At 40.7% G+C, this 20,861-nt stretch overlaps 1 protein-coding gene across 1 annotated transcript; it reads left to right on the plus strand.

Moving 5' to 3' along the window:
- Positions 1–5,279: 5,279 nt before the first annotated feature.
- On the plus strand, positions 5,280–7,901 carry LOC147902480 (pentatricopeptide repeat-containing protein At5g27110-like). Its single transcript, XM_087373472.1, has one exon. The coding sequence runs from the start codon at positions 5,518–5,520 to the stop codon at positions 7,720–7,722; it is 2,205 nt and encodes a 734-aa protein (XP_087229598.1). The 5' UTR covers positions 5,280–5,517; the 3' UTR covers positions 7,723–7,901.
- Positions 7,902–20,861: the final 12,960 nt, after the last annotated feature.

The following is a 20,861-nucleotide window of genomic DNA, read 5'->3' on the forward strand; positions in this document are numbered from 1 at the left end:
TGCAAACTACTATGAATGAAGAAATGGAAGTGTTGCACAAAAATAACACTTGGGATTTATGTGGCCTTCCACCAAGAAAGAAGTCCATTGCAAACAAATGGGTTCACAAAGTATAGTATAATCGAAATGGAATCATTGAAAGGTACGAAGTTAGACTACTTGTTGCAAAAGGATTTGCATAGCAATATGGTCAAGACTATGATGAGACTTATGCTATAGTAGCAAAGATGGATTCCATATAGGTCTTGATATCACTAGTGACACTCAGCAGATGGAAGGTGTACCAACTAGATGTCAAGAATGCTTTTCTCAATGGTTACCTAGACGAGAACGTCTACATGTAGCAACTAGCAAGGTATGTTGAGCCAGGGAAAGAGCATCATGTTTTCCATCTTAAGAAAAGTCTCTATGGCTTAAATTAAGCACCCAGATGTTGGTATAGCAGAATCAACAAGTGTTTTGCTAATCTGGGATACATGAAGTCCAATGTAGATCATACTCTCTACTACAAAGTTCAAGGGGAAGAAATTACTATTTCACTTTTGTATGTAGATGATTTGATTGTGATGAGAAGAAACAATAGCATCATCAGTAAGCTGAAACAAGACTTATCTACAGAGTTTGACATGAAATAAATTGGATGTGTGCATAATTGCCTTGGAATTGAGTTTTTTTAGAGACTCAAACAATACCTTTATGAGCCAACATAAATATGTAGATAGTCTCCTAAAGAAGTTTCATATGGTAGATTGCAAGATTGCAGCCATTCCCATGGAGCAAAGATTAAAACAAACAAAAGATCTAGAAAAGACTACAACCAATGACAAGTACTATCGGTAGCTCATCGGATCTCTTATATATTTGACTATCACAAGCCCACATATTTCTTATATATTTGACTATCACAAGCCCACATATTTATTATGCAGTAAGTTCACTTGCATAGTTTATGGCAAATACAAAAAAATATCGAGCCTTGAGACACATCAGAAGCCTGGAATAGAATACAGAGGAAGACATCCAAGGTTGCATGGATACTATGACAGTGACTATGTAGGGGATCATGAGACAAGGAGATCCACACAAGGATATGTGTTTTTCCTTAGTCAAGGTGCTATATCATGGTTGTCAAACAAGTAGCCAACTATTTCTTTGTCTTCAATAGAAGTAAAACATAGGGCACTCACAAGAGGTGCATGTGAGGCTATATGGCTCGGAAGACTATTGTAAAAAACAAGTTACTTTGATGAGTCAAAGCCAACAACAATAAACTATGATAATCAATAGGCTCAAGCATCAGACAAAGATCTAGTATATCACTTCAGAACAAAGCACATTGATGTTAGAGAGCACTTCTTTAGACAAAGAGTGTTACTTGGTGATACCACATTGCAATATTGTGATAACAAAGAGAATGTTGCAGACATAGTTGCCAAATCACTCAAGAAATAGATTTTTGAGAAGCACCGACAAGCTCTTGGTTTGATGCAGAGGAAGGACATTCCCATTAAAGAGGTGTGATGGAATGTAATGCTTAGTCCTTCTTCAATCCCCCATAATCAACATCCTGAGGGAAGACCTACTTCATGATGTTGATCTTGAGGGAGGTGTTAAGGAGCCATCTCAACATCATGTGTTATCATATGTGCATAACACTAACACATAGAGTGCTAAAAGGGCTGAAAACCATAACCATAACCCTAACCCTAGCCCTAAAGGGGTTTGTATATATTATTTATTTTCAACTAAACCTACTGTACAATTAGTCATTTGTGGTGTGCTTTAGTCATTTGTAGTGTGCTCTCTAGTTGTGGCCTCTGTTCATCTCCACTCTTCTCCTCTCCTCTCTATATTATTTCATGATTTCCTTGTGTTAAAAGAGGGGCCTAGTGGATGGTGGAGGATATTAGGGAGTAGAATAGAGCCACATGTAAGTTTTGAATCTACGTGCGTGGTCTTAAGAGACTTGCCACTCAAACACTACAACATTCTAGCAAGCTTTCAATGTGATGGCAGATGTGACATCCATTGATGGACCATGGATGAGGACATTAGGTAGTACAAGACTGCTATTGCTTATGGCTGGGTGACCTCAACTATGATAGAGAACTTCAAAGTTCATGTCAATGTTAATGATTGATGCTGGCACTGTTATACGTATTAGGAATGAAGTGGACAAACCCCTATGTGCTTTAATTCTAGCATACATCACTAATGCTTTAACCTTTGACTTGAAGAATATCATGATTTTGACCCATCATTATAGTTTAGTAGATTACTCTTTAGGACATTCCAACATTGTCTGAGTTATGTCATAAAGCACTACTCTTAGTTCCAGTGATCACCACCATCTCATATCAACACATCATTCCTTAGCATGAGGACACTTATGCATTAGTGCAATATTGTCGCAGAGTGTTGGACATTATCAGACGGCCATCAAGAAACCTTGGGAACCTCAATGTTCAAAAATTTACTATGTCTTTAGTACAGGGTCCCTACGTGATGCAAATGAATGGTTGGATCTAGGAGTATAGATTTGTCTCAACATCCACATTCGGCTCGTATGCCTTAGGGATACCTTATGCATTTTTAATTGCATTTCAAGCTTTTAGGCCTTTATAGTGCGAGCTCCACTATGAGCCTATGATGACAAATGCTACATCCTATGCCAATGGATGTTCAACCATGCACATAAAAGATCACCTTCATCTCATGATAGTTGAGCATATAGGTTTGATAGGCTTCTATGGCTTGCTAGTATAGTACCATACTTCAGGCTTTGTTAGAAGAGCATAGTACCATAGTTGCGACTTTGGCCCATACTTTTATGTGGCCCCTGGATCACTCAGTCCACACAGTGGGACTATGCAATCTTCTATGACCACACATCATCCAATAGAGATTACTCTACTACAGCATACCTCAAGGAGTGGTGTCAATTCTTTTGGGTTGGTGACTTTTTTTTTTGTTAAAACCTTCTAGATCATTTCTTCATGGCTATATCAATCAACTTCACATACAGAAGCATATTTAACAAATTAAGTTCATAGTCTAAGCATGTTCAATTGTGACTCATATGTGATCCATACATGCAATTGTCCTTTGGTCAACCAATCTTTGATCTAGATGGAATTCTTTTTAGCATTCTTTCCTCACACTTTTGGCCTACTTTCTAGGTTTATTCCCAAAGGCTAAGGATGACCTATAAATTAACAAGGGAAAATGCATATTTATGTCAAGGATGTATAAATTGTATGCATTCACTGTGTGTAGTCATTGTGCTCACACATGCACATACTACTTTGATTTTTCAATATATTTTTTTTCACTTTTGATTGCTATCATATGCACCAAATGAAATCCAAAAAAGATCTTGTACATGCACCCTTTACTTACCCAATGCATTTTAAAGAGGTGCTAAGGATGGTGTAAATTGCACCATACCATAAGAGCGTATAGGTCAAACCCTAACCCTAGCCTAAGGGGTGCATGTATATATTCATCGTTATGTTCAATACAACATAATGGATAGTTATCTATCTATGCACTCCACTCTCTCCCCCTGATCCTAAAAGAAAAAATGACTAAAAATCAAAATGATATATCTTAATCTTCCAATAGCAATGACCATCTTCTCTTTATTCACATATTGCTTATCCTAAGCAACCATATTTCTATGTTCATTATACTCTCTATGGTCTTAACTTGCCCATAGCAAAACACGATAATAGACCCTCATAAAAACTACTTATCTTCTTACATTGCAAGATGTCAAGGAGGGGTAAGTATATTCCTTCCTTGAATCACACTTCATCCTGTAAAATTCAAGAAATATCCCACCAAACTCTAGAGAGCTGGGTGCTTATTCTTGGGCAAATGCTTTAAGATGCTAAACCAAATCTCTTTCCACTTCTAAAATCAATATCTACCACTACATAATGGCAAATGAAGTGGAACCAAGTGGGTGACTCCTAATTTGATAACAAAAATCACCATACACATAGTGTGACATGATAGCCATACAAGAAACCCTAAGCAAATAGATAGCCACCCAAAATACACACATGCAACGATGTACATCAATAGAACAAAAGAAGGGGAGAAGCAATGCAAAAGGTAACGGACGAACAAGGGGACATGTAGACCTGCAAGAGAATAAGAAGGATAAGAGCAACACAAGAGGAGAAGAAGGAGAAGAGACATGTAGGGGAAGGAGAAGGAGAAGAAGAAGAGATTTGGCTGCAAAATGAAGAAGGGAATGGAAGAATAAGGAAACACGTGGGCAAGTAGGAAAAGGAGGAATATATAGTACGCAAAAATGAAAAACAACCGTCTATTTCTCCTTTTCCATTTTTTCCAAGCATCAGTTATTGACGATGAAATTTAGGCCCAAATGGGAAGGCTCACTAAGGGTCTTTACACACCAAGGTATGTCTACCTACTATCATTACTGCTAGGAGCCAATTGGATGCTTAAATTGGGGTCGTTACACAGCTGAAATTGGGTGGGCTTCAAAAGGTAGGCCATGATAAGCAATTTCCTGGGCAACAAAAGTTGGTTGCCCAAACTTGGGCATGCACACCAATAAAATTCAAGTACACTTGGAGACCTATCAACTATGAATTGAATACTAACCTTTTAATGAGGCCTCAAGTAGGCGGATACACATCGTCCAGTGCCTACCCAAGCCAGAAAAGGGATGGGTAGGGTATCTTCACACACCAGGTGGACACTGCAAGGGAAGAAAGGGATGCATTAACTCCACAAACTAAGATATGCCTATGTGGTTAAGTTTGCAGGACTACTGCTAGCATTTTCTCTCACTTGGGCGAGGATGCATGGGGGAAGGTGGTTGCCCATCCCATGGGCGCCCTTTTTTTGGCAAAACCTCTCATTTTTTAACATGTGGCAACCACGTGGACGGGCGTCGCTATCTACCCATACTTGGATGGGTTCATACCACCCGAGATGAACATCCTCTAAAAGCTAGTGTGAAGGGCTGCTATCCTAGTTGGCCCAAGTGGAGAGACGGGCCTAATCGCTAATAGAGGATTGGCCCATTCCATCTCCTCCAACTGCTACACCCATCACACGTTAGTGATTTAAATAAGCAACATGATGACTGCCGATTGATATGAACCACCAGAGCCATCCTCTAATTGTATTTCCTCCTCCATGAGCATGATGATCATCGGTTGATATGAACCACCAGAGCCATCCTCTAATTGTATTTCCTCCTCCACGCGTGGTGTGAACCCACCCTGATTACACTTGAACCCACCCTCAATAGTGTAATGGGCAAGTATTAAATGCCCACAGAACAGTGCACTGTAATCGGCTAAACACTGCTCTCGGACTTATACAAAAGCAGCCTGTTAGTTTTACAGCCTAATGTCGATTCAGCATTCTTCTGAATGTGGCATTTCATGAGTCAAATCCTACGCTGCATTCTGGTCCAGGCTAAGATGTGGGCGAAACGGCTAGCATCAGAGCTCTACTTCGAAGTTACAGCCTATGTTCAACCGTTCCTTGCACCTTCGCATATTAATCTGCCCAAATCATGTACACAGGAAGACATACGAGCTTTGCTTTACACGATTCCGAGAAGAGGGTCAAGTCTCATGGAAGCGGCCCTTAAATTCACCAGAACAACCTCATTCTGAAGACGTTTCCGCTACCCACGTTTCCATTTTGCGTTGGTGTGGGGTGACGAAGGCTCTATATGAAGGCCAACGTGTTCATGACCATTTAATAAAAAATGGGGTTGAGAAAAACATATTTTTAGGCAATCTTCTTGTGCAGATGTATGGCAATTGTGGTGCTTTGGAAGAGGCACTTGGCTTGTTTGCAAAAATGCGTCAACGGGACCTCTTCTCATGGAATTTTGCCATTAAAGCGTACACCTTGGATGGCAAATGCAAGGAGGCCATCCAACTTCTAGAACGAATGCTGCAGGAAGGGGTGGTGCTTGACAAACTCATCCTCATAAACATATTGTCTGCATGTGCTAACGAAGCAACTTTAAATGAAGGCAAGTGGATGCATGCTTGTATAAGCGGCAGTCGTTTTGAACTGGATGTTGCTGTGGGGACTGCCCTTATCACCATGTATGGCAAATGTGGTCAGCTACAAATTGCACGGGCAATGTTCGACAGGATGCCTGAGCGTGACGTGGTCTCCTGGACTGCCATGATTGCAGCGTATGCTCAGCATGGGCAGGGTAAGAAAGCTCTCCAACTCTTTTACCGCATGCCATGGGAAGGATTGATGCCAGATCCGGTCACCTTTGTTAGTGCCCTTGATGCATGTACTGGACGTGGATCACTGGCTGAAGCTAAGCATATTCACACCCACATCTTAAGCAGTGGCTTTGAGGCAAATGTGATTGTGGGGACTGCTGTTATAAATATGTATGGTAAATGTGGCAGCTTGGAGAATGCATGGGGCATGTTCAACCAGATGCATGAGCGTAACATTGTTTCTTGGAATGCTATGATTGCAATGCATGCACAGAATGGAAGGAGCAAGGATGCCCTTCAGCTTTTTGAACGAATGCAACAAGAAGGCATAATGCCAAACAAGGTGACCTTTGTAAGCACTTTTGACACGTGTTGCAGTGGTGCAGCCTTTGCGGAGGGCAAGCAGATGCATGCTCGCATTGTGGGAAGTGTCTTTGAGCTGGATATTGTTGTCGGGACTGCCCTTGTTAAGATGTATAGCAGGTATAGGCGCTTGTCAGATGCACTTAGTATATATGACAAAATGCCTGTTCGTGATGAGGTGACCGTAATTAGCATTCTTTCTGCATGTGCCACTTGTGTTGCCCTCATTGAAGGCAAGCACATACATGGTGGCATTGTGAGCAGTGGATTTGACTCTGACGTCATTGTAGGGACCGCCCTCATAAACATGTATGGCAAGTGTGGCAGCCTGACGGATGCTCAGAGGGTGTTTGACAAGATGCCCAAGCGGAATGTCATCTCATGGAATGCAATGATCGCAGCATACACTCAGAATGGGAAGGGTAAAGAATCGCTCTTGCTTTTTGACCAAATGAAGCGTCATGATGTGAAGCTTGATATTGCCACCTTTATTAGCGTGCTTTCAGCATGTAGCCATGCTGGTCTGTTGGATGAAGGTTGCCGGTGCTTTGGCACCATGAAACGGGATCATGGAATCACACCTAACGTAGATCATTATAACTGCATGATAGACTTATTTGGAAGGATGGGCAGATTGGCTGAGGCAGAAGAATTGCTCATAAATATGCCATTTGAGCCAACAATTGTTTCATGGACAACCTTGCTCAGTGCGTGCAGAGAACAGGTTGATGTGGAGAGAGGAGAGCGTGCTGCAAGCCGCATATTTGAGCTGAATCCTGAGGACACTGTACCTTACATTATGTTGGCAAACACCTATGCTGCAGCTGGTAGGGAGGATGATGCCGTAAAGATCATGAATAAGATGAGGGACAAGGGTTTGAAGAGGCAGTCAGGTGGCTGCTCAATTGAGGTCAATGGTAGCGTAAATGAGTTTGTAGTAGATGACCATAGCAAACATGCTGAATTGTTGAGGTTGACTAAATCTATTGAGGCAGGATGTGCTCTCTATGACACCCACATAATGCTTCATAGTCTCGGGGACAAGAAATATGGACATTGCAGTCCTAGTGCCATTCCACCATTTAATCAACCTTCAAGACTGGTGAGAGCGAAATAGTAATTAAAGATTCGGATAGAATCTTGCAGACAGCGTGTGGAGTTTGCTCATGAGCGGATTATTCGTAACATTAACCACAAAAGTTACCATTTCCACATCGTTCTCTGGTAAGTGTTCCATGTAATGTTCTTTTGAGAACTTGGTGCCCCCCCATTAAGCTCCTTGTTGCCGAAACAGTTGTCTTGCCAGCAACTTGCTTGTCACAAATTTATTTTAGCCTTACAATTTCTTGTGTGCCAAGTTTCGTGAGCACCATTGAGGTGAAAGTAACAGAGGTTCTAGTTGAGCCAACCTGACCACAAATCCATTAGTTTTAGCAAATTGAGAACTCCTTACAGTTGCGCTATAGGCTATCTAAGCACCGACAGCATAAGCTATTTTTCATCTTTAGGTGGTTTAGTGAGTGGCTAAATGCAGTACTCCCTTTCGATGAATACTGAGCAGTGGGTAGTTCATCTGCACAATGTTCGCCACCATTGTCTCATCAATGTGGGCAGCCAAATCCATGGTTAAAGTATTTCCATATTCAAAATAGTTAGCTGCGATCTCAGCCCGTTTGCTGTTTATGGGGACAACGAACACATTATCATAATAATTAGAAGAGAGAAATGTTTCGAAGTTGTATTTTAAAAAATGAGCACAAATTATTATCGAAATACATTACAGGTTTCTCAACACACCAAAAGGCTAGCATCAAGCATGATGTTGAGGCACTTCAGCATATACATATATACATAAAAGATAGAGATAGAAAGATAGGTGGATGAATGGATTGATGGATGGATATATATAGATAGATAGAAAGATGGATGGATAGATGGATAGATAGATACATACGTACGTACGTACGTACATACACACACACACGTGTGTGTGTGTGTGTGTGTGTGTGTGTGTGTGTGTGTGTATATATAGAGAGAGAGAGAGAGATGTATTACAATCTTCATGTGTGAATTAACTGTATAGCACTAGCCCAACCAAAGGCTAGTTGGGAAATCAAAGTGTGTGTTTAGATTAAAAAGTCCCATCAATAATTGAGCCATATAATTAATTCCATCAATTGAATTAAAAAACGAGAAACATGTAAGGAAAAAATGTTTGAGACATCTAAGTTGAAAAATGCTACAACTAGAGTTTGCAAACATTTCGACCAAAAACATACAAATGAAGAAAGATGTCGAATCCTCAGGCAGTCCACGTTTCGCGGTCATGGTCTACTTCTTGCCACCATCCAAACAAACGTTAGAATATCATAGCTACGTTTGGGTAGATAGGTAATGCTCGTTTTCCCCGGCTTGTTATTGCTTTACCTAGGAATATAGACAACCATATGGATTCTCAGATAATTAAAAAAAGTATAAGTCAGATCTAGACTCGAAAATTCAGACTATCGCCTCCTAGGACTTTGTGGCTCCATATGCAAGCTTGATCACATATTGATGTGCAAGCTTGACCACATATGGATGTGCAACTTCTGCACAAGAGAAGCATCAATGGAATTGTGATATACTACCATCATCAAACAAACATGAACTGAATGCCCATCGACCCAACCCACCATATGGACTAAGTCATGGGGTCCAAACAAAGTAGCATTGAAATGGCATTTCTCACAATTTATATTAGAAGAAAAGACATTCAAACTAGCAGTGACAGGGATTACCTAGAGTACAAGACTTAAATCAAATGGACAACTGCTTTGCCCTTGCCCTAGAATAGCGTTCGAGACATGACCTAATTTAGTGCATTTAGACCAGAGTCCCTTTTCCCGAGGCTTCTTGGCAAGAGACCCTGATGTCTGCTTATCACAAATAGCATTTCCAGGTTTGTAGTTGTTGGCTTGGTGGTTGTTAGGGTTATTTTTCCATTGATGCTTCCCACTTTGTTCGGCAGGCAAAGACTAAGAATCCTTGTGCATCGCAAGAGTACTATAGTCTATCATAGACCTTTGCAAAGTGGATAGCTTGATCAAGCATCACCACCTTATTTCTCCTGATCTCGTATTGAAATTCTTTCAATAGACTACAAACAAAGTATAAGCGTGGTGTTGCTGATTGAATTCAGGAATTTTAGAAGTAATTTCCTGAAACTCCTAGATAAACGTATCCAGAGGCTTGTCACCTTTATTGAGGGTCTGGAGTTATCAAACTCATCAGGCTTCTGTAATAATTCTACGGTGAAGGCCTGACAAAACGTTGCCCAAGTAGTGGGTGCAGAAGGCTTCACCTTCGAATCTTGCCACCACGCAAAGGCCTTCCCTTGGAGATACATCTCCACAACGGTAGCACAAATATGATCAGGATAGTTTGTTATGGCAAGATGTGCCTCCCACCTACTCAGCCAGGATCGCACATAATCCAGCGGACATCCCTTCTTCTCCCCTGAGTACACCTTGGGAGAATATCAATATGCACACGCTGTGCCTTGTGAGTCTGTTGCAACAACGATAACTGCTGCTTTGCAGTTTGCATTTTAGAAAACCTTTTCAAGGCTTGAGCATTGATTTGCACTATCTGCACCGAAGGTGGGGCAGAAGGTCCAGGGGTACTAGGTGGCGGAGTTCCTTTGCTAGAAGTTTGCTCCATACCAAGCCATAAGCTGCTCAAAGCATGCATGAGACCGAAATTCAACATGCAAGAGATTACAATCAATCTATACAAGAGATTTAAAAAAGAAACAACATGCATGTGGCTGAAATAGACTTAGAAGGAGAATTCGAATCAGAAATAACATATTTGGATTGCATGTGTGTACAACACATGCTTCTTGATCAAGAAATCCAACATGATACCTGGAACTACATGCAAGAGAAAGGATGCAAAGGACAGCACACACAATAGTATTCAACAACGCCTTTCTTTGTCGAAAAGAGTTGGATTCATGCGAGACATTGCAGGCTAGAAGATGGTTAAAGCAACAAGCCTGCTGAATACCAAAAGCTGATAGAGTAGGTAAAGTAGAGAGTGACAAAATAGGCAACTTTCAAAAGTAGAGGTGGTGCTTGAATTTCAGTAAAGTGATGAATGCATGTGCGGCTAAGTGGCTGGAGCACATGCATGCACAATCATGCATGCCATGTGGTTTTCCTACCTTTAAAGGCTGAACTACAGATATCTTTAGAATGACAGTAACATTTAGAACTAAGTACCCTTACAAAAAGTATGTTCTAAAAGTATCTTTATAACAAAAATGGACTGTAACTAAAAGTAAAGTTCTTTTAGTAAGTACTTTTGGGCACATGCAACAGCATGCCACTTCCACGTACCTTTGCAACTGTAGATCCCTTAGGATCACTCCTAAGCTAGAGGCCAGACAACCCTCTGACCATAGTCCATTCCAAGTAAGACTATGTGTACCATACCACGCAGCCCCATCTATGCACAGATATCGTTAGGGAGACACAGGCCTGGACATTGCTCTCAACCTAGCTGTATTCTTGGAACACCCTACTCCTAAGAATGACTCTTGAGTAATGGCTTTCACTTATATAGATAGATGGTGTCTTAGGTGTCTCAAACCTAGGACTACCCTTAGTATACCAAAGGTACCACTTGTCCTAACTGTCCCGAGGTAGGATACATGACCATAGGTTAACGTGATCTCCATAACACTAGCCACGTTATGTGCAGACGTGGACATAACAAGGAACCCATCCAGACACTTTGGGACTACATCCATCTATCTTGAGACCCAAGCTCTTGATGAGCTCATCTCACACACGAAACCAAGGCCACTGTGGCGTCCTTCAATGGATCCCTAGTCTCGTACACATAGTCCTTAAATTGGGTGAAGGACCACGAGCTCCAGTGTCACACAATGGTTTTGCAACTGATGTCAAATGCCTATGCAATGAAGCCTCCCCTTGTGCCTCTTTAGAGAATTGTCACCTCACCCATTATTGAATCGCCGATGAAATGCAAAGAGAATACTAACGTTGAGTTTACCTCCTCATGTCTATTGCAGTCCTGTCTTTGCAGTTCGCATGCTGATTACATATGATCTGAAACTCTTTGGAAGCATATTCAGCAGGAGGGTTGCCACGGGTTGAGTGTTCATCTTTTGAGCTACTACAGCAAGGTGGCCTGTAATTGCCTTCATTTTGGCACACGTCATTGATGCCAGAGTCAATTCCTTCACTCAAAGCGTCTGTAGATCGCTTGTCACACAAGTAGATATAGAGACACAAAAATCTGTGAAGAACTCGGCAAGATAGGCAACCAAACATTTATTACCATGCTGCACAAAGTGTGGACTGCTCTAGCACAATAGCTGTTATAAAGAGTCATCTACGTAGGCAGCCAAGGGGCAGACCTACCTGCAGCCAAGATGCTAGACCAACTGAGCACTAGATAGGGGACACAAATGGCTCCTATATCTGCTGAGTCACTAGCTCGAGAAGGCGTTGAATGAGGTAGATCTGTGCCGACCCAGCTCTAGATGACCCTTGCCCTAGATGCGTCCTGGCTTAGCCTTCTTTGCTGGCCCTACAGATGGCGTCCATTACATTTGACTGCTAGGCAGCCCAACAGGGCCCCTGGTCGGGTCTGGACACAGGGCATACCAGCCCTGTAAATGCCTCCATGCACATGTCTTCCAGCTCTTATAACTGGGCTCCAGATCTGCCCATTATAAACCCCGGTTCCCCCTCACACCCACCCACCCCCACACCCCCCGCCCGGGGAGAATTCGAGACGAGTGGTCCCTATAAAGGAATCTCGCTCACATCTAAGTGGCGTTAGCTCGGTCAACGGAGGTGATGATGAGCACCTCAAGTGCCTATGTGGATTCTCAATTAGGAATCAAGTCTGCTTTATCTTCTTGAATCTATTTCCGCCTTTCTTTGAATCTGCATTTTGGCAGTGATTAAAGGCCAGCTAAGTCATGTAGAAGGAACTATTGGTTGCCTTATGTTATTAAGACTCTTTTGGGAAGAACTTGTGACAGAACCCTTCTTTTGGCACCTGACTCCTGCATATTCTTGGTAGTTTTAGCTAAGCATTTTGCCAATACTGTGACTTGTTGTGATAGAACCCTTCTTTTGGCACCTGACTCCTGCGTATTCTTGGTAGTTTTAGCTAAGCATTTTGCCAATGCACAGTATTCTGAGAATCCGACGTCCCTTCCTGTAGAGATGTAGCATTACAAAAAGGTTGAGAATTCCGCACTCTCTTACTTGAGTAGACACCAGCTTGCTACTAGAATGTGTAAGCTAGCCCCATGTAATTCTCCCAATGGAGACACTAAGCCATACGCTAGTCATTAGTGCAATTAGAAGGAAGATGCCATTTGGGTCACGGACACATTGGACTATTATGTTGCACCTTACTTCTATCCTTCCTCCTAAGTAGAAGACTTCTTGGCATTGAATGCACCTCTCCACAAATTTTGGAAAGTCATTGTATGTGAAAGTACGTCCTTTGTATTAGCTGCAAGGCGTTGTCTTTTTCAAAGTGCCCTGCCATGCCACCTGACTCCTGAGTATGATGCATAATGGTTCACTCACACATTGACCCTCTTGAAATGCATTCTACTTCCCCTTGAACAAGAGCCCACCCTGAACCAAGTCCTCTTGGTATGATTCTACATTCACCATGCTTCGGCTCACACAATCCCTGTACGCTTTTCCAAAGTCTTCAGCTTTAGCTTACAATTCCTTCACCCGCTAAAACCAGTCATCTCATGCAGCTCCCTTCTCCTAGCTTGGGCCTTGTACAATTTTCCAAAGTCTTCATCCTCAACAAAATTCCTTCACTGGCTAAAATCCAGTCATCTCATGCAGCTCCCTTCCCCTATAGTTCCCTTCTTCATGGTGACCAATATTTCTCTTCTCCTACTTAATGCATCATCCTCTTTATTTGTGAGTCCTAATGTATGCTTGAACACAAAGGTATATGCTTGCAAAAAGCTTACCCATTTGGCATGCCTCAGCTATAGCTTCTCCTAGAGTTGTAGTGGATGTCAATGCTTGATGATTTCTATACAGAACAAACTTTTTAGGAATTAAGCTCTATCTCCACTGCTTCAATTCTTGCACAACGGCATATGTAACTCTTGATCATATGTGCACTACCTTTTCGCCACTTCTCGCTGAAAAATGCAACATGTCTTCCCTCTTGAAGACTAGGTTGCATTATTTGAGTTCAATGGCTCATATTATCTATGTGATTTTTGAATTCATTACACAAAGGGTACTATTAGTTGATGACATTGCACCTCACCACGTAAGCAAATTTGGGGGTCCTCGAATTAATATGTATTTTGTACAAAACATATTTCATACGAAAATGTATATTGGTCCAAAAATACCCAAAAAGTAAAGTCAAGTCATGGGCTTTGGAACTCAAGTCAAGCAATCTAGAACTCAACTTCTTGACCTAAAATTCCACGTACCCTACAATTGCTAGACTACACGCATATGTTCAAGATCAATATGCAATGCTGATGAGCATGAATACATTTGCAAAATCTAAAAGTTTTTGAACTCAAGTTCTTGATCTTGAACTTTATTAATAAGGAATGTGAACTTGAGCTATTTAAAGGCTTGAGCTATCCAAAGTCTATTGAAGACGCTGCTGCTCCTCCCTGCTTCACATTGCTCCCTACCCCTCTCTACACTTCAGCCCAGCCCTCTCCTCTCCCTCTCCCTCTCCCTCTCCCTCTCCCTCTCCCTCAGCCCTTCCCTTCCCCTCCCTCTCCTCAGCCCTTCCCTTCCCCTCCCTCCCCGCCTACCCCCTCCCTCTCTCAGCCTGCCTATTTGCCCCCCTCCCCGCCCTCCAGTCCCCTCAAGTTGAACATTTTTGCAATGTATTTCTAGGAAGCCTTAGATCATTGATTTCTTGAGCCTCACTCTCATGTTTCTCCAATTATAGTAAGAGTCCTTGGACCTAGACCTTTAGCTATATTTCAAAGTATCCCATGCCTCCTTTGTCGTATTTGCATCCTGAATATGCACAATCATGGAGTCCGAAATACTACAAAATGGCACAAGAGATATGGACATGTCGATACAAAAGCTTGATAGAGCACAGAAATCAGAATATGGCAATTGGAATTCCTAAGCTTTAGGTTCTTGGAAAAGTTTGCGAAGCATGCTGCTTCGATAAACAAAAGCAAACCAACTTTGGCAGAAGCATCTCTCAAGCAATAGGTATTCTTGATTTGATACATACAGATGTATGGGGTTACGCTGAGACCCACGGCATCAATGCTTCACTTTACTACTTGACTTTCATCGATGACTATAACAGATATTGTTAGGTCTACTTTCTGAACGAGAAATCTAAAGTGTTTTTTAGATTTTAAGAATTCAAAGCCATGGTTGAAAACCAGACAGGTAGAAAGATCAAAGTCATGAGATCAACCAAAGGAGGTAAATACATGTCTTCAGCATTCATGAATTTTTGTAGAAGTAACGGCATTCAAAGATAATTGACATGTGCATATACACCTTAGTAGAATGCAAGAGCTGAATGGAAGAATGGTACTTTAGCGGATAGTGCTAGAGCAATGCTAAGTGAGAAGCATCTTCCGAATCAGTATTGGGCATAAGCAATAGCCACTGCAAACTACTTGCTTAATCGCCTTCCTACCAAACCGATTCAGGGTATGACACCTTATGAAGCATTCACTAGATACAAGCCACGCATTGGGCATCTCCGCATATTTGGTTGCATAGCATATGCTTACATACATGACGATCATTGCAGAAAATTGGATGCAAAGTCATGCAAATGCATCATGGTTGGCTACAGTGAAGAAAGCAAAGCATAGAAGTTGTATGATCCCGCCAATCACAAGATCATTATCTCCAGAGATGTAATCTTTGATGAGGAATCAGAATGGATGACATCAAATACACATGAGATAAACACATCAATTACACAATCATCTCCAGAAAAGGTTAATGAAGAGGAGCAAGAATTGCCAGAAGCACCTCAAGAAGAGCCACAGCAACTCAGACGGTCTATTAGGAAAAGTAGACCACCTGCTAGATTGACATATGCTTAAAAAGACAAAATAATTTAGGTTGAAATCACTAATTATGCTCTTATGAGTATCATCATGGCTACATAACAGTCAGTGTACTTCGAAGACATAGTTGACAAGCCAAAATGGCAAACTGCTATGAATGAAGAAATGGAAGCTTTGTACAAGAATAACACTTAAAAATTATGCGATCTTCCACAAGGAAAAAAGGCTATCGCAAACAAATGGGTTTACAAAGTGAAGTACAATTCAGATGGAAGCATTGAATGATACAAAGCTAGACTAGTTGCAAAAGGATTTGCTCAGCAATATGGTAAAGGCTATGATGAGACTTATGCTCCAGTAGAAAATATGGATTCCATACGGTTCTTGATATCACTAGCAACACTCAGCATATGGAATGCGTACCAACTCAATGTCAAGAATTCTTTTCTCAATGTTTACCTAGACAAGGAAGTTTAGGGACGGCCTACTTGATGATGTTGATCTTTAGGAAAGGTGTTGAGAAACCATGCTTAATATCATATACTTGATTTATGCATAGCACTAACCCAATAGAGTGCAATAAAGGAAAGAGTCTAATGCCTTAACCCTAACCCTAAAAGGATTTGTATATAGTCTACACTTTAAACAAAATCTAGTGTATAGTTAGGCATTTGTGGTGTGCTCTCTAGTTGTGTCCTCTCTCCTCATCTTCACTCTTCTCCTATCCCCTCTTCATATTTTGTCACTACCTAGCTAAAACAATGATGGTATGGCCACAAAGGTGTGCCATATGCAGTCTCCCATTGGATGTTGGCCGATGCCTACCCAAATTCAGATTAGCTAGAGTCAGATGAGCTAGACTTGTAACAATTGACACCCTAGACTCCATTGAGCAGTCCTCATAGAATCGCTTTTCCATTTAGCATCACTATGATTATTGCAATGTTCTCATCCTAAACCAATACTTCTAGACCATTTGGTGGAAAATTGAGATGTGTGGCATAGACAATCAAATTGGCACCCATCGGCATTGTGCCGGTTAGAGCTAGGTCCTTTGGGATTGGTGCCATCAGCTTCTCCAGACATCATGTGTTGATATTTGCATAACACTAACACAAAAGAGTGCTTAAAAGCACAAGGATTAGAATCCATAACCCTAACCCTAAAGGGGTTTGTATATATTCATTATTTTCAACTAATACCAGATTACAATTAGCTATTTTGTGGTATGATATCTAGCTATGCCCTCTTTCCTCATCTCCACTCTTCTCCTCTTCCTCTCCATATTTGTTCATGGTATCAAATCTCCCTTGCCTTCTGCCGAGGCATTGTGATCATCCTTGTGAGAGACTGTGAGATCAAGATTGAGTGATTGAGCATTCATTCTTTCATTCCATTGATGAGAGAAATTGTTATCAATTTTTATTCATTGAGAGGTGTTCATTCTTGAGAGATTTCAGTTCTTTCTATTGAGTGTTTGTGAGTTTGTTTCTATCTAGTGATTGAGGGAGAGAGTCTCCACTCTCAATGAGAAATACATAGATAGAGAGAAATGCTTTGATTTGAGAGAAAAAGGTATTTATGAAAAATCCTATCCTATTTTGAGAGATATGTGAGAGTCAATTTTGTGAGAAAGAGAGAGAAATATGGTATCTCTTGTTTTCTCATTGAAAGAGCTTTGAAGAAGGTCTGATTATATCAACTAGCCTCGACTACAAGCATCTACTACAAGCCTAAAGTACTACCCCCTCCGTGGAGACCCAAACTCCTAGCCACGATCTAGAACTACAACACCAACAAAGGTAACTTCTACAATACGTCAACAATAATTGTAGCCTCCCACCATGACTTTAGCCGCCAACATCCAAGATGCAACAAATCTACACCTAAAGTAGCCACACAACTACTATGACATAGCAAGACAATAATGGCACAACATGACTCAACACTACAATCTAAGGTAGTGACTCACACCACAAGCCTAACAGTAAGCCCTCACTCAAAGCAAGCTTAGATAAGGCCCTCGAAGCACTATAGCCATAAAGACAATTACCTATAACTCCAACAGCGCCTCCATCAATGACTCCACATGAGCAACTGGCTCCCACAAACACATGCAGCAAGCGAATGGATGCATCGATTTTACGAGAAAAAACCTATGATCAGGTTTATTTGAGCATGTTTTTCAAGAAATTTAATAAATTGTATTTCTTCAGGAAACATGGTTTTTACACTTTTATTTTCACTAGAACTAGATTGTTTTATTATAATAATATACAAACTAGTCAATCATTCATTTTTACATAACATAAATTTTTTAATTCATAGACATCCCTTTGTACCCCTGTTATTACCTAAAAAACGTGTTGAAAAATAATTTCTTTAAGAAACAACCCTCATAATCAATCTCAATGTAATGATATTATACATATATAATTACTTACTAAACACATTTATATCATATGGCAAGATCTTTCTAGTATAACAAGATATTTATGGATAGGTTTCTAAAGAAGTTTAAATTACTATAAATAAGTATTAACTTGGACTTATATATCACTCTCATAAAATACATTTAATATTTAATACTATATATGCAAGATTTTTTAAATTATAACTCCATAGATGTTCTCAAATGGGGTTTTTTGATCAATTTGAGTGGTTTAATTACTATATTTGGACATTGGATGTGAAAGTTATGTCACTTTTAAAAGTGTTGTCCAAGGTAGTTTCACCAGCGAAACTACCTTGGAAGACCTACTTCAAAGGGGTTTCATTGGCGAAACTACCTTGATGGCTTGCTTCAATGAGGTTTCTTTGGAGAAACCCTTTTATAAAGGTAGGTTGAGAGAGGGTTTTCAATGTCACCCCCTATTAAGTAAAAGTTGTAAGAAGGATCATGAGGGAATTTTCATAGAGAAGTCTATTCTACATGTGGGTTTCTTCAAAAGCCATCCCATTATGTTACTTATGATTCCCAAAGATTCATGCAAAGATTTGTGTATAAAATAAGCATTGCTATAATACTTTGCATATTTCTAAGTGAAACTATGTTTTCTTTCTATCAAAATTTGTCATATTTTTACATAGTTGGAAGCTCTTTTTTTCCTTCGCTCGGCTCGAAAGATTTTGTTGAAAAATTATCGTCCCCCAAGCGAATGACCAACGACAATCAAACATGAATCAGAGGTGTGCAAAAAATGAGAGAATCCATTTAATGCGACCTTCACACCAATGCCAACAACAACGCACGACCACCAAGATGGTCTAGCGACAGTAACAGCAACAAGTCGGCTCCTACACAACATGTTAGCAAGCCAACAGACCATGCCACAATAACATTGATGAGATGCAATGAGGCAAGGAGATGAAACGGGGTCATTTGTTGACAAAATCTTTTAAGATTCCATCAAAATGTCATTAGATTCTAGGAGCTACCTTATCACCAAAGGCCTTGGGTCACCCTGGTGACACATGGCAAAAATACCCAGGTACCACATCATCAATCTTATCCAACTGACAGAAGTTAGTTAATTGTTTTCCACGTATCAACCTTATCATCCATTTCATCATAGCTGACTAGACATCCATCTCACCAGACAACTCAGACATTGCCATGTAAGTTGGCCATGTCATCGACCATGTCACCACAATCATCAACTATGTTATCAGGGCCATCTCACTAGACAATCAAACATTGCCATGTAAGTTGGCCATGTCATCGACCATGTCACCAGGGCTTGTCATCAATGACAAGTCATCTGGGCCATCTCACTAGACAATCAAACAAGGCATGTCACCACAAGCATCGACCATGTCATCAGGGCCATCTCACTAGACAATCAAACATTACCACGTAAGTTGGCAATGTCATCGACCATGCCACGTAAGTTGGCCATGTCATCAACCATGTCACCATGACTTGTCATCAATGACAAGTCATCTGCCACATCATCATTACCACATGGCACATAGTGTCGCACAGTTGCCTCCTCACAGGTATAGTTTGCACACTGATGCAATTCACCTTATTTTACCCCTCCACCTATATCAAGTTGTATCTCTTGATCCTAGAAGAATTTGAGGGTGCTCCAAAAAGGAAAGTTGCTCGGTTTTTCATTTTCTATGTGATAATCACATCATACTCAAGTTTTGACACTTACAAAATACAATTTATAGCCCTAGCATCACATCCACTTCTTGCACACATTGAAGCCTCTACATTGATGCATTTGACCCCGCACACAAAGGGAACAAAAGGAAAAGAAAATATTATCTGTTTTCATCACTTGACGGTTGGTCTGTTAGCATAGATTATTTTATCTATAGAGGATAACTCCAAAGCAACCAATTGAAGCTATGCCCAAAAATTCCTATCGGAGTCAGTTCCTACACTCACATGCGGTTTCACATCATCACATGTCCTGAAACCCCATCTTCCATAACTATGTGAGGAAACTTCAAAGCTTTCAAGGGTATTGGCAAATTTTTCAGTGGGAACATTTCAATTCATTTCATTTGCATTTACATGCCTTCATTATAAAGCTTATTGGCCATTTTAAAACATTTTTGCACTCTATTTGAGCCTTGTAAAGCCTCTCGGCTACTCTCGGCATCATTTGCCACCCAAACCTTGTAACAGATTGGAATATATTTTAGTTCTATTTGCACTAGTAGTTCAGATTGTAGACAATATTTTCACACACTTTGAGTACTATCTTTGCATCATGTCTACCTCTAGCAACCTCATTTTAGAGTCATCTTCTGAGTTAGACAACTCTAACTATGACATATGGGAACATCAAATGGAGATCATTCTTGTACTTCAAGACAAATGCGAGTTTGTAGATCGTTTACACCTAGGCCATCTAGTGAACCAAGAGAAACTCCCACCATTGTGGTAGCATAAGCAAAAGGGTCTACACTTGCACCAATGATCTCCATATCTACAATAGATCTTGCCATTTCCTGAGCATAGGCAGAATGAGACAAGAAATACAACTATGCATATCATTTGATTAAGAAAAATATGCAAGATGTCATGCTTGGATAGTTTAACACAATGAAGACATCCAAAGAATCACGGGATATGTTTGCATCTTTTTATGAGTCTAAGAATACATCTAGGATTCTCACACTGAGAAACTAAATCAACCAGAGTTTTTACA

The sequence above is a fragment of the Dipteris shenzhenensis genome, chromosome 4, assembly GCF_047967505.1.
Source record: "Dipteris shenzhenensis isolate YYH24624 ecotype China chromosome 4, Dip_SZ_1.0, whole genome shotgun sequence".
In the NCBI taxonomy this organism is placed as follows: Eukaryota; Viridiplantae; Streptophyta; class Polypodiopsida; order Gleicheniales; family Dipteridaceae; genus Dipteris; species Dipteris shenzhenensis.